This window comes from Mustela putorius, unplaced genomic scaffold, assembly GCF_011764305.1.
Source record: "Mustela putorius furo isolate JIRA1106 unplaced genomic scaffold, ASM1176430v1.1 tig00003909_pilon_pilon_pilon, whole genome shotgun sequence".
Classification (NCBI taxonomy): Eukaryota; Metazoa; Chordata; class Mammalia; order Carnivora; family Mustelidae; genus Mustela; species Mustela putorius.
Genome location: NW_025422057.1, coordinates 28,263,844 through 28,279,037, shown reverse-complemented (window position 1 = coordinate 28,279,037; position 15,194 = coordinate 28,263,844). Strand labels below are relative to the sequence as shown.

Sequence of the window (15,194 nt, the reverse complement as noted above, 5' to 3'; positions counted from 1 at the left end):
CTGCTGCTGACGTGTGCCCTCCACTCACTGCAGTGACCTTCTCTGTAGGGCCCACTCTACACCAATCACCAACTCGCCAACCTACATCTTAATTTCCAGTGTCCTTCAAACTGTGGGTCACAACCCATAAATGGGTCATGTGATCTACTGTGTGGGTCACATTCAGCACTTTGTGGAAATAAATGGCATAGAAAAGAAAATCTCAAGCAATGCTGGACACAGTCAAAGCGCAGACATACACACACACGAATCCTGGGTCACAATGTAAAATAGATTTCTTTCTGTGAGACAGGGGTAAAATAATCTAAAACTCTATGTACCCAGAATCTCCTGGTGCTTTTTTCTCCTCTCCTTACTCAGACAAGCCCCATTCTTTCCTCCCTCACCAGATCCTGTCCTGTCTGCACTAGAATCCTTCCCCAGTCAGATTACTAATGCGAATTCTGCACTGCTTTCGCCAGCACCCAGTATTACCTTGATTTTGGCTGAGTTCTCCCCCTCTCTGTATACTTTTTCCATTTCTATTCCTGGCTCATAGAACTGCTTGGAAGGTACACTGTTGTTGCAGGGGTGAGACTTAGTGTAGAACAGTTTGAATAATTCCCTACTACCTGTGTGATTTAAAAAAAAAAAAATGGAGGCTGGGGCCTAGAGTAAATATATATGTAATTGTGGATATATGATAAACTCTCTGGAAGGCAAGAGAAGAAACCTAGTAACACTGGGTGCTTCTGGTTTGAAGAGCTGGTGGAGAGGGAATGGGTAAGAGCCTTTTTCATTAAGTTGTTCTTTGTAACTCTCTATGTGCAGTGGGAATGTATTAAAAATAAGCTAAATTAGAAATATATTAAAATAAAAAAACAAAGAAATATACTCAAATAAACCTGATTTCCCCAAAAATTGCTTATGCAATTCATGCCAAATTTGCCCTTTGCTAGTGGGTCACCAAAGCTTTAATTCGCCCGCATTCTGTTCCTGTGGCCATTCCTCTCCCAGGTGAGTCAGGTGAATAGTACCTAGTTTAAGCCAACATCATGGTCACATTCTCCTTTCCACGGATCAGCTTAATAAGCACATGCATGTGACCCAGTTGTGGCCAATGAGAAATAAAGAGAAATCTGATAGGAGAGCAGTGGGAAAGCACTGCTCACTCTTAAATGACACAGGGTTACTTTTCCCTTCTGCCTGATGTGTCAATGTGTATAGGGGGATGGCTAGAACTGCGGTAGCATCTTGTGACCATAATTCCAGGAAAATAGCAAAATGGTAGGATGTCCTTCCCATGTTGTACGAGAGCTGGTGTGTGTGACCAACAGAAGTGACAGTATGTCATATCCAGAAGACTCTGTGGGTCTCCCATCTTGAGCCTTCTCTCCACCTTAGATCACTCACTGGGAAAAGCCAGCTGCCATGTCCTGAGGACAGTTCCTGGAGAGGCTCAAAGGGCAAGGAATTAGGGCCTGAAGAGCTGAGGAGGCTTCCTTAGAGTGGATCCTTGAGCCCCAAAGGATGACAGTTCAGGCCAACAGCTTGACCCCCACCTCCGGAGAGACCCTGAGCAGAGCTACCCAGCTAAGCCCTTCCCGGATTCCTCAGCCACATGCACTGTGGGGTAATACATGTCCCTGATTTAAAGCTGCTAAGTTTTGGTGTAATTTGTTACAAAGCAATAGATAACTAACACAGTTCCTTTGTTGATTAAAAACAGATGCCTGTTTTTCAAACAGTTTTGACCATGACCCACATGACAGCCAACACTGTAAATCATGACTCAGCATACTTATATGTAGAGTTGAAGTGTCAAAAAACTGTAGCTGTGCTTATTCTTTACAATATATTCGGTATTGTCTATTTTATTTTATAGACAAAAGTAGATACTGGGTGCAACCTGTGCTAGCAATCTCAGGAGTGTCAGTCCGGAAAACCCACACTATGTGACATCTAAAATCTCTTCTACTGCTGACATCACCTCAACGTAGGCCGTAGATAAAGGAGAACAGAGGGCCAAGTGACCCCTGAACTAGGTAGCTAGAATCTCATTTTCTAGCTTCTCAAGGCTGCTTCACCTCTTACCTCCTACCCATGAAGTTTAACAAATGTGGTGGTTGCGAGGTGGGGAGGAGCTGCTTCTGAAGCAATGGCAGGAGGTCATACCTACAGCATCGCTGATTTCCAGATCTGCCAATAACTGCTTTGAGGCCTTAATCACCATCTGCATATTTCCAAAAAGTCCTTCAAAGTCAATGTTTGGTATCTGAGAAAGGGAGACAAAATGTAAAGATGCATGGAAATGAAATTAATGGCACACCATTCATACTAGGAACATCTCTTCAAGGATGGTACAAAACTGTTGAAGGTCATCTTCACTTGCCATCACCAAGATTCCAGAAGAGAAGCGTCCAGCATTGTCTTTAGTGTCACTCTTTGTCCCTGACCCAGTTATTCTCAGCTCACTCCCTGCCCCCACTACCTTCCTAAAAGGACCGTGTTACCAGTTTGGTCTAGAATTATACTGGGATACAAATTCCCATGCAAAATCCAAAATCTGATGGCAGTGCCCACTTCCTGTACTAGCTCTTAGGAGTGAATGTTCCAGAAGTATAAACCCAAGCCAGGCCCAGATGGTCAAGTAACAAGCAATATGGACAGTAAATGCCCAGGAGGCTGTTAACCTTTTTTCCCTACCTCCAGCATCTAGACAAGTATCTGGCACACACATGAAGGTCAGGGTTTCCTGAACAAACGCTGTACTGTCAGGTGCAAGAGCCACCGAACCCGCCGTCCCCAGACTTCATTATTATACCGCCTTCCCAATGCAGTGACCATCCAGACTGCCTGGGAGTGTCTTTAGGAGCCACAGAGGCAGGGAATGTCCCGGGAGCTAATACAGCAAGTCTGGTAAGTTAACAGTAGTCTCGGGAAGTGACAGGATGCTGAAAGCGTAAGTTGATGACACACACATGTGGGGGCCCTTCAATTAAGAGCAGGAGAAGCAGTCACAGCCTTTATTTCAAAGCCAGTAATCCTTGTGGTGAAAGCACCCGTAATCTAATGCTCCAGGCTTGGAGAATCACATTCGGGGTAAAGCAAACTTTCTCGCACGGCTCCCACCTGTGCCTGCTGCAGGGGCACCATGATGTGCTCAATGCACATTTCCAGATCGCGAACGTAGTCTCTCTCTGTCTGGAGAAGCTCTTCTATCACCTTGGTTCTCTTCTCCAGCATCCTCTGCTCTGGGTTTTCGGTGTACACGGACCCAGGAGGGGCCACCGGTGATGAAGACTGGGAGGAGAGCAGCGTCATTTCTAGAAGGGAAGAGAGAACTGGTCAGCAGCTCCGGGTGTGGAAGCAAGACTCTTCAACAGTTCAGGCTGAAAAGAACACATTCCTTGAGAACCAAAGTCTCATTGCTGTCAACCACCAGGCAATCTGATCACACGTCAGTTCCAATTATGAACAGATGAAGGGCTGAGAAAGCCATTTCTGCAAAGAGAACTTCTCTCATCGGTGTGATAACATTTCTAGAATTTATCCTAAAAAAGAGAAGCTGGCCACTTCAGGAGGGCAAATCAGTGTCCAAAACCCCTTGGGAAAGAGGCTGAGAGAGGGGCTGTTCTTATAAGAATTGCTTTCACTTAATTATGTGTAAAAAAAAAAACCAATGCATGAGGTCAGCAGCAGAAATACCAAACTGGACGTTAAAAACACTGATGGAGCACATTAAAAAGAATATTAGGGGAACATGACAATGACAACTAAGGAGAAGACAAGAGTTAGATGGGAATTACCTGTCCGAGAACTGGGTGACTTACATGGCCTACTGTGTTCCAGTCACCGTGATGGAGGGTGAACATCCACAATGAAATATACAAAAATTATCTAGATTGTCCCTACTGAAACATTAATGAAGACATGAGTACCTTGTTATTCCAAATGCCCTAGAAGATACAAAAGTACTAGAAAGATGAAGTTCTTTTTAATGTTATTTTCAACCAAAAGAACCTCTGTAGAACCATACCGTATGAACTAAAAACAAAAACAAATATGTACCTGGTCATTAGCTTTTACAATGACCCATTATTGGCTGCTACACATGATGGTTAGCTACACATGATGAGATTCATAAAGATGGGATGGCATTTGTTCATTAAAAATAAACATTAAACACTAAAATAAACACGAAAAAAATCTGAAAATCAAGCTGACTCTGCTCAGTTTATTTCAAATTCCTTAAAAATCCACATTAAAAAAACTACGAATTTGGTTGAGTAAATATACTAATCTGGGTGTGATCACAAGAATATTTTTAGCAGATCTAAGAAGCAAAAACACATGTGTTGGTACGATTTATGGGAAACGAGGCTTTCACATCAGACTTTAGTCTTCAAAAATCTTCCCCACAGCCCCTTCTCTAGGAATTCCAATGTTTAAAAAAGAATGCACCCAGATTCTGGTTTCTAAAAACCACTCTCCACTAAAAGGAACCAGAATTCTTTGGAGAAATAACTAAGATTGGGGCAAGGAAGGTACAGGTGAACCGGAAACACTGAATGGCAGAAAGTAAGAAAGTGCCCAACAAAACAATGAAAGTATTTCCAAAAGGCATGGAGGTGGCTTAACATGGCTCCCACTGGCCAAATCTGGTATAATTTGAGTATCAAAGTAAATAAGCTATAGACTATAATCCATTGACTAAGAATCCATGAATTCATATTGATAACATATAAGTATATAAGTAAATGGGGAGAGGATAATGTTTTTGCTTATGGTATAATGTCAACTAATAAATATAGAAGAAATGATGGGAATTAGAAAACCAGCATTTTGCAATGATCAGAATAAAATGTGGTCCAGGCATAAATCATCAATGGGTGATTCTGGTGTTGATGGTGGGGTCTGATGATGAGGATATTTGCAGTTTTGAGATCGTTACTACAAATTACTTATTAATTACAAAAATGAAAAAATAGTGACTATATATAATGGAGAAAGGGAGAATATGGTCACTGAGTAAACAAAATTCACGTCACCAATAAGGGGCAAACAGACATCATATTTTTCTGTTTGTCATATCTGGAAACAACACATATCCCTTATGCGGTATCCCCGTCAAACATGCATAAATCTCAAACAAATCTTGAAGAAACAGCAGACACATGCAGATTGAGGATTTGTATTCTTCCAAAATGTCACGTTATGAAAGACAAGCAGGGGCTCCCCAATTGGTGGAGCCTGTGAGTCTTGATCTGGGGGTCATGAGTGTGAGCCCCCCACTGGGTGTACAGTTTACTTAAAGCAAGCAAGCGAGCGAGCAAAGCCTGAGAGTTCCCAAAGATAACTGAGGAGATGATATATAAATGCCACGTGTGAATATGAACTAGGTCCTGATCTGGGGGAAAAATTCCTACAAAGGACGTTACTAGGGCAATTGGTGAAGTTGTAATATTGACTATAAGTTAGATAAATGATTAAATCAGTGAAAAATTTCCTAAAATGGCAAATCCATGCGGTCAGGTATGACATCCATGGTTCATACAAAATGCACACATGGACGCTTACAAAAAGACACAATGTATGAAACCTACACTCAGTCAGAAAAAAAGTGTGTGTGTGTCTATGTGTGTGTGTGGAGAATGAATACAAAAACCTAACAAAATGTTAAACACTGGTGGAATGTGAATAAAGGATATACAGGAGGTTTTTGGTACTATTGCAATCGTGTAAATTTTATACTATTCAAAACAAAGTATAAAAAGACATAATTGGAAAATATCTTTCTTGAAATTTTTTTGGGCAAACGAATGACAGAAGTTCAAGCATAACTCTTATTTCACAAGAATGCTAAATCACCGGCCCAAATTAATTGTAGCATACGTAAAAATTCATTTTCAATAGCCTTGTTTCAAATTTTCTTTGCAATTACAAGCAATAGGATCTCACTCCCAAATATGGTTCCATAAGTGGCAAGTTGAGAAGAGAAGCTCATTTTTAAAATGTATTATTATCTTTTTTATTTAGGAATAATTGACATGCTTGCTTTAGGTGTACAACATAATTATACGTTACTTTTAGAAGACACTCGTTTTTAATACAGGACAAAAAGCTCTGAAAGGGAGAACATTTATTGAATTTCTACCAAGGGCAATACACTTTACCTATTTATGTCCCTGAACTTATTTAATATTCATGTCAAAACTCTGAACTTCTTATTTGATTTATTATTACTTGATTTAATAGAAAACGTGGGTTTTGAGAGGCTGACCAACTTGTCCCAGGTTATGTAGTGAGGAAATGGCAGGGCTGGAATTTTAATCTGAATATATTTCAATCTAAATCCTATGCACTTCACCCTGTACCAATTTGCCTCCCTAGACTGGAATCTCAACTAGAAAAGGTCAGGGCTTTATTTGCCTCAACTCTTGAAAATTCCCTGGAAACTATTCAAATCTCAGGAATCAAAATTCTATTAATTATAATAGCTGAAAGCTTAAGTGTATTCATCAATCAAAAGCCAGCAACCTACACTAAGAAACTCGATTTTTATTTTTATTAAGAGAAAAATGAAATGGTAACAATTCTTTTAAATGACCAGTGTGATGCTTCCTTTTTTCTTTTTTTTTTTTTGGCAGGTGTATTTATAAACTCTTGGACCAAGAACACTTTAGCATGATTTAAAATCCTCAAAGACTGTATCAGCAATTTTGTTAAAATTCTACATGTTTCTGAAGGTATAGGTGACTCTCAAGCTCTAAACACATATTAATTCTCAAGATTAAGTCAAACTAGAAATATCTGGCTTGAAATGACTCCAAATGTAAAACCCATTTTCCGTTATTCCATGTATTGCGTAAGGAAAAAGTTCTGATGTAAAATTTTAGTGCCTGGGATGACCGAGTGAGAGAGGGGGCCTCCTCGCTCAGCGAGCTGCAGTGTGGACAGGCTTGGAACCCTGCTCTTCCCTGCTCTATCTGGTCAACCCCGACAGAGGCCACTTTGACCTCTGGGCCTCAATGTCCTCATCTGTAAAATGAGGGTAATTGTGCCTGCTTTGCCAAGCTGTTGAGGGAATAAACAAGACCATAACTCAACACAAGTTAGTTCTTTTCCCACCACAGGCCAAAATATGTTCTCTGCACCAGATTTAGGTAAAATGCTCCAAGTCAAAATGCTCGTCTGTCAAGATACTGGAACACTCCACTTTTCTCTCAGAACAATAAAAACTGAGGAAGCACATGGAGGAGGAGGCTGAGGCCAGTACCAGCCCACACTGCCCTGTGCAGACCAGCTCCCACCTTCTTCCTGGGATGGCCCTAGAGGAATTCAGGGGCTGGAGCCAAAGCTGATTGCACAAAATTAGTCTCTCTGATCAAACAGTTCGTGCGGGGTTGTTTCTTTCCTTTTGTTCCCCTTCCCGGTCCCAGGTCCCACCACCTGCACAAAGTCCCCATTCCAGCCACTCTCAGGACCCCCACCCCGCAGGTTAGCGTGCGTCACCAGGCTCCTTCCTCGGTGGGGTAAGGAGGGGGTCCAGCAACCCCGCAGTTTCCCTCAACTCTACAAGCCACACTTGTAAGCAGGGTCACAGAAAAAAAGCCACTCACTTCTGGCTTCCTCTGCAAGCTGGATCTGGGTTTGGTGGGGAAAGTCTCTGACCTGCCGACAAGGTCCCCAGCTGCTCAGGCTGCCCCACCTGCTGCCGAGGACTCCGGTGCCCCGGGACGCACCTGCAGGGCCCGAGGGCCGCAGCCAGGGGGAGGACGTGTGGGTCCCAGGGTAACAGGCAGAGCAGAATCTTCCCAGAGCTCTGGAATGCTCCGCAACCCCCAAATCCTTTGAATAGGGTAGGCATTTCCCTGAGGCTTTCCCACATTTACATATGAATCGCCCGAGTCCCCGAGGCTATCACGGCAGGGCCGGTTCTAAAGGATGGAGCTGGAATCCTCCTGGGGAACGAGCGGCAGGGTGAGGCCCAGCTTTACTCAAACTCCACACCTTCCTCTCACGCCTTCCTCTCCTGCTCCTTAAAACAGTCACAGTTTAACTTCAGGAGGTTTTAATCGAAGAGTATTGCCTCCCACTTTGCCTACGCTTACTACGCTTTGTTTTGGGGGGATGCTTTCTAGGGAAGAATTCTGAAGGCCTATCCAGCTCTCATTTAAGAGGCAAGTAGACATTAAGTAGACAAGTGGGTGGTACTTGTCTACTCTGTCTGCCTTAGGACCTGGCTTTCGGCAGCACCCCCTCCTCCCCGCTGGCCAGGGCTCTGTCCAGGGACCCAGCCCTCCCACTTTGGGGCCTTACCCTGTAGCCAGCAGAATGCAGATCCCAGTGGGCCGGGCCCAGCACAGCAAAGAGAACCCGGAGGGATTTACAGGGCCTGGGAGCCCTGCTCACAGCTCTCAAGCACTCACACTTTGAAAGAAACTAAGGAAATGAAAGCTGCAGAAAAAGAGGCCACTACGTGAAAAAAAAGAGAGAGAGAGAGAGAGAGAAGGGAAAGAGTGGAAAAAAGAAAACCCGCATCAGGGCAGGAGCTGGCTCTGGGGCAGAAGGCTCTGAAAGTGCTGAGCCTGCACTTCTCCATCGCACCCGAATCTATTAATGTATCACCAGTAATTGAAAATCAGATGTCAAGCTAACTAAGAAACGTCTCTGTTGGTGAAAGTTTGAGCAAGCTCGGAGGTGACAGCTTTCGGTAAGAGCCCTTCACGCTGCGTCTGGAATGGCAGTTCTCTCTGGGAGGCCCCCCCACCTCCCCAGTCCTGGCTTCCCTCCACCTGCTCGTGCAGCCCCTCGGAGCTTCGGAGCTTCGTATTTTAACCAACACTTACAGGGCCTCACGGAGTGCGTCAAGCATGGTTCTCAGCACTTTACAAACACCAGGGTATTTAATCCTCCTAACAAGCCTACCATATCGTCCCCATGGCACGGGCGAGAAACGAGAACTCCATGAACCGGCTCAGTAAGCACAGTCCTCAGTAAGCGCAGCTGGGACTGGAGCCCACCTATGGCCCCTGACCCACAGCTACCGTGTCTGCAGGCAAGTGAGGCCAGCAGTGACCCAAATTCTACCTGGGGGGGGGGTTGGCGGCCACCAGGGAGCCAACAGTATGGCAGGGCATAGCGGCTCTGAAGCACCCACCATGAGCAATTACATATGTAAGCACATCTGCATATCTTCATGTAAGGGGATCTGTAAAACCCCATTTGGCAGAATCAATAACCCCTCAGGATCCAATCTAACGGTGTCAAGCACAGTAACGATTCCACAGTATTCTGATAATTTACAGCAGAACATACGTGAAACCAAGGAAAATGCTTATTTTATGCTGTCATCTGATGGTTTTCTGACTTACAGAGTCATCATCTTCCTAAAGGAAGGGGGGAGCTCCCCCTTCAAGAACCCTCAGCTCCTTCTTGTCAACCCTGACAGACATGATACCTCAAGGGGCAGGGCAGCAGGTAATAACTTGTAATACTGTTATTGTTTTGTTTTTTTAAGATTTTCTTTATTTAGGAGCATCTGGGTGGCTCAGTTGGTTAAGAGCCTGTCTTGGGCTCAGGTCATGATCCCAGAGTCCTGGGATTGAGTCCAGCACTGGGTTCAGCGCTCAGCAGGGAGAAGCAGGCTTCTCCCTCTGCCTACCATAACTTCCCCTGCTTGTGCTCTTTCTCTCTTTCTCCCTCTGACAAATAAATAAAATCTTGAAAAAAAAAAAAACACTGCAAAAAAGATTTTTATTTATTTGAGGAAGAGTGCAAGAAAGAAGGCGAGCACATGCAGTGGGAAAGGTAGAGGGAGAGGGAGAAGTAGGCTCCCCACTGAGCAGGGAGCCCGACTTGGGACTCAAACCTGGGATCCTGGGATCATGACTTGAGCGAAAGGCAGATGCTTAACTGACTGAGCCACCCAGGCGCCCCTACTTTCTCTACTTCTTAAAATAAAAAAAGTCAAACGTTTTAAGCCAGAAGTTTACTTTTAGGAAGATATTATACATCAGTAGTTGGACAAATGCGCAAGATGCATAGGCAGGGATGTTCTCCAATGTGTAAAAAAAATTCAGAACGACCTAAGCAGAAACAGCCAAACTTTCTCCCCAAAAGGAACTGGTTAAATAAATTACGGCATATCTGTATGACAAAATACTATTATAGCCACGGAGATACAGATTTTTATTTAACATGGAATGTTGTCTGTGTGTGGTTAAATGGAAAAAGCGTACACCAAGAGTTTATGAACAAACTGCGATTTAGTTAAAAAGGGAAAATACTTTCAGTGCGTATATCTGAAAATGAGAAAGTCTTGGCAGAGATGGAAGTGCTGATTTTTTTTTCCCTTTCTTGGGCTGTGTTTTCTAGTATTTCTACAGTGAACATGTAACGCTGATATGACAAAGAGTAAAAAGGTGGAGGAGAGAACATTTGCTATAAAATGAGAATATTCTTTTTTTTTTTTTTTTTTTTTTTAAAGATTTTATTTATTTATTTGTCAGAGAGAGAGCAAGCGAGAGCGAGCGCAGGCAGACAGAGTGGAAGGCAGAGTCAGAGGGAGAAGCAGGCTCCCTGCGGAGCAAGGAGCCCGATGTGGGACTCGATCCCAGGACGCTGGGATCATGACCTGAGCCGAAGGCAGCTGCTTAACCAACTGAGCCACCCAGGCGTCCCAAAATGAGAATATTCTAACACCAACAGTTCTCAATTACTCTGTTAATCTGTTGCAAACTCTTTCTTCACTTTTTAATGATCTGAGGTCTCTTTGCTGGCCCCATCCCTGTAGACTGCGGGAGACAGTGGGTCAGGAAATGCTGCTTAAGTAACAACACCACAGTCTCCTGAGCAGGCGGTCTTTGTAAATTTGCTCATCTTCCCCAGTCCCAACCAGGGCAATCAGAAATCCTGGTTTTCCCGCATTTCCTGCCATTCCAGGCAGGCCACCCAGCCCCCACCCTGTCTTTACCTTTAGCACCTGCAACACTCGGGGCCACCCGGCTTCAGAGAGGAATTGATCCCCTTTAGGTCCTAAATCTCAAAGGCAACTGAAAAAACTTTCCCTGTAGCCTTTGCTCTGTAACTGCCACCTACTTTGGCAAGTAGCCTCTAGCACAGTCCCTGCTGGGAGGGTTTCCACCAGGGGGAACTCAGCTCAAAACTTCTCATTTGCCCCTTCCTTTTTCTAGATCCTATCCGGGTCTTGGGAAGAGCCAAGGAGTCAGGTGCACCGTATCCAAGTCTGTACCTTCCTATACTGCTAGGCTGGGAAGTTTAATTCTAGGACCAACTCAAGCACCATTTTTGAACACTTTCCAATATACATCACTCCTAGAGGGGTGTATTGCTGGTGGGACAGCACTATTGTTACTTAATCTTTAGGCAGCAGAAGTGGAATTATCAAGAGAGCAAAAACAGTTTTCATAAAATAGCCAGCCAAGAATAAATTATTGAGTAAGCAGATATCGATTATAATCAGACCCCCAAAAAAACCTATATATGAAAAACTTTATTATCCAAACACACACGTACCTGATGTTATATTTACCAAGTCTCTTGAAGGAAGTTATTATTGCTCTCATTTTACAAATGAGGAAACAGGGGCACAAAGCATTGACATGGCTGGTCTGTGACTGCAGGGCTGAGACAGCTGCATATTCAAATCCAGCATCCACAGCCTGTGCTTCCCATGAGGGGTCAAGGTCTGTTCTGGATTATAGGTCTTCTTCCTATGCACATGGCCATGCCTGGCATTATAGTTCCAATTTTAATCATGACACCACGGTGATGTTTCAAAATTTGCTCATGTCCGTGCCCCTCTGGCTATTTTTCTATCCTACCCTATAAAACTAGACTTTGCAGCTTCTGTGAGGTAGTTAACTTTTATTCCTTCCACTTGCTCTCATAGTATTTTACATATCCTTTATAAATGAGCATCCCCCCACAATCAATTTCCCTGAATCATAATCCTATTCAAGTTCTAACTACAAAACTGTATGAATATTTAATAGGGAGCTACCAAGCAGAGTGTTAGGCCATTGGGCAAGTAGAAAAAGTTGAAATGCCCTCAAAAGCTTTCCTTAGTCTCATCGGGAAAGTTATGTCATCTCTCCTGAGTTCAGGAATAGTAAATGGAACAGAGTATAACTGGTGGTACTTAAAGTTACTCCCATTTGATTTAATGAATCTACTTGAACAGGCAAAACATAAATTCATGAAACAAACGAATAATGCAAAATAGAATCAACTTAAGCATTGAGGGCTTTGGTTATATTTATTAGAATGAACCCAATCTCTCAAAGATTCTTTCCAAGTGTGATCCGATATTTTGATGGTAAAATCTCATTAAACTCAGGATATCTGACATTATATTGCTAGTATCTGTTTTCTAGCTGAAACACGGAAAAAAAAATAAAACCTCAACACAAGGGAAATATAAGTTAGGTTTTCCCTGGGAACCCAATCATAAAGTATTGTGTTGGTTTAAACAAGCTCTGGGTAGTGGAGAAGGAGAGTAGTCCCTCTCTCCTTCTCTATCTCCTCTGGCTTCCATTTCTGAGCAGTTTCTGGAGCTGCTTCTAAGATCTTCAGAGGACAGCAGGTATAGTGAATGAAGTACTCAAAAAAGCCCTGCCTCCCCTCCTTCCTGTGTGATCTCAGACATGTTACAGGACCTCTCTGGAGTGTTGTTTCCATATATATATATATATATATATATATATATATATATAACAAAAGGGTTGGGACTCGTTGGTCACTTCGGAGATCTAAACTCTTCCATGATGTGCTACCTTATTACTTCATTTACTCATTTCAGTTTGGAGTAACCACATCAGCTACTAACTAATCCCAAAAGCAGTGGCACTTGGTATGTAAGGCCTCTTTGGACACAGCCAGGCAGCCACTTCGTCTCCTCAAGCCCTGAGGACAGGGTCCTTGCTGCCGTTATTATGGAACTCAGTGACACCAACTTCCAGTATATGTTCCCTTCCTCATCCTTGAACATGACAAGCCCAGCTTGTCTTTCTAACTTTCTCCTCACCTTCTGTCCTTTAAGTCCAGGTAGATGAAAGCCTCTCTAATCCCTGCATCGGTCTTTTCCCTAAACTTCCCTTCTTGAGCAGCAATACAAAATAATATATACCAGGGCACCTGGGTGGCTCAGTGGGTTAAAGCCTCTGCCTTCAGCCCAGGTCATGATCCCAGGGTCTTGGGATCGAGCCCCACATAGGGCTCTCTGGTTGGCAGGGAGCCGGCTTCCCACCCTCTCTCTGCCTGCCTCTCTGCCTACTTGTGATCTCTCTCTCTGTCAAATAAATAAAGTCTTCAAAATAATATGTACCATTTTATCTTTTTTTTTTTTAACACCCTCAAGTCATATTTATTCTAGGAGTATGATGCAGGTTCAACTTTTGAAAATCACACAATGTAATTTACCACATCAACAGGCAAAAGAAGAAAAATCATTGGACCAAGTCAATTGACAGGGGGGAAAATACATTTGAAAAAAATCCAACATCCATTTATTGTAATAAATAGGAAAAAAGAAATAGGAAAACTAGGACTAGAGTGCAGTTATCTCAACTTGGAACAGAACATGTATTAAAACCCTACCTACTGTTCAGTGAACCTATTCCGTGCCCCAAAATAGAATATTCCATTTGACAACACACATTCAGTGAGTACCTATGACATCCCAACTTACTAGGTTCTGGAAATACTCTCTTTACCACCGTCACAAAGCTTAGATGCTACTGGACTTCTGTACCTAATGTATACCTAATCCATAGGATTTAGCACAGCAAGTGGCACTTAATAAATGGCAACAATCATTGTAACTTAGAGTGTCCTAAGCATTACTCTGCTATTGTTGGGATACAAGACATTATCCAAAGATTTTGAAAAATCATGAACTATCCTAAGTTTTATGAAAATTTTAGTTAAAATTTAGGACCTGTGGCACTGGGGGTAAATGAGGTTTCCATCCTCCTCTAAGCTGGGCAGAGGCTGGAGACCAAAAAAAAATTGAATTTCCTATCTCCAAATCACTGAGGAAAGTTAAAGAAATTCTACCATATTTTTCATCTAAGTATCGCTGTGAGGTCAGCACTAAGTAGAAACATCTTCACATTTCAGTAGATGCTAAGATGCACATTTTTTTCACATTTTAACATCTCTAAAAGCAAGATGTGTTTTCCAATAGTGTGTTAAAGTTTAATTAGATGTTGTCTTTTTAATGGTACCTAAACTTTTTCAATGTCTTACAATAGATGGTGTTTTAGAGTCAATGAAACATAATATATTCCATCAGCCTCCTCTCAGTTCACAGTTAGAAGCTATGGGTTTCTTGATATGGTGGAATGAGGTCCACTGTGGAACCGTGTATGCAAACATGTCCCTTCCCACCAGTAATCACTGTGCGTGGGCACGATTACAGCCTGATGGTCATGCCCAGTGTGGGCACTGCCTGGTTTCTCGGGAAGTACCAATTTGGAAAATTCTGGGGCATCTACTCTGTGGGTGAGTCAAGTTCCTGGGTTCTCACTTTGACATCCTATTTAAGGCCAGGCCTGCCGTGGTTTTGCAAGTTAGCTGCTTTGATTCATGGGTTCTCCCACTGCGCCCTCTAACATCCTCCAGTCTGCATGAAAGATGGTCCTCAAGAGCTCTTCTTCCTATCCACCCCCAACAGCTTGCCTTTCCTTAAGATCTCTTGCTTTTACAGAGACCTGCCATTGCCCCAGGCCAATCTTCCTATGTTGCTGATGAAACATTCTACAAAGACAATTTAGGGCATGGCTTGTGGAGAAAACAGACAACCTAGCTTGAGGACACAGCTTCTGATGCCAGGGCAAGGTCTTTGGGTTTGGTGGGCATCTACCAGACTGGATCATTCCAAACTCAGGAGGGCCTTATTTCCTCTCAGGCTTCAGTCATCTCCTAACCTTTGGGTAAATATGGCCCCCCAGATATGTCTTTTGCCTCCATATATTAACCCTTTCCTTCTCCTTTCCCTCCTGCCTACCCATCTGTCCTCCAATAAGCAACACCACCCTGATTGTAAAAAGTAAGCACAGGAAAGATTTGTCCAACTCTGTGACCCCTCAGATACAGTCACAGGTCTTTGATTCTTTTTGCCAAAGGTCTTGAAAGAGTGATCTTCATGCACTCCTTCTATGACCTCATCCCCCATAGAAATCCTCTGA

The 15,194-nt window shown here is 43.1% G+C and overlaps 1 protein-coding gene across 2 annotated transcripts in view; it reads right to left on the bottom strand.

Moving 5' to 3' along the window:
* Positions 1 to 15,194, bottom strand: part of LOC101682266 (dynamin binding protein) — a 104,759-nt gene that overhangs the window by 19,471 nt on the left and 70,094 nt on the right. For both annotated transcript variants that reach the window (XM_045068456.1, XM_045068457.1), the window contains 2 exons: positions 3,112 to 3,305; positions 2,155 to 2,254 (listed from right to left, as the gene is read on the bottom strand). In XM_045068456.1, coding sequence (XP_044924391.1) covers positions 2,155 to 2,254; positions 3,112 to 3,305 — 294 coding nt within the window. The remainder of the gene's footprint in view (positions 1 to 2,154; positions 2,255 to 3,111; positions 3,306 to 15,194) is intronic.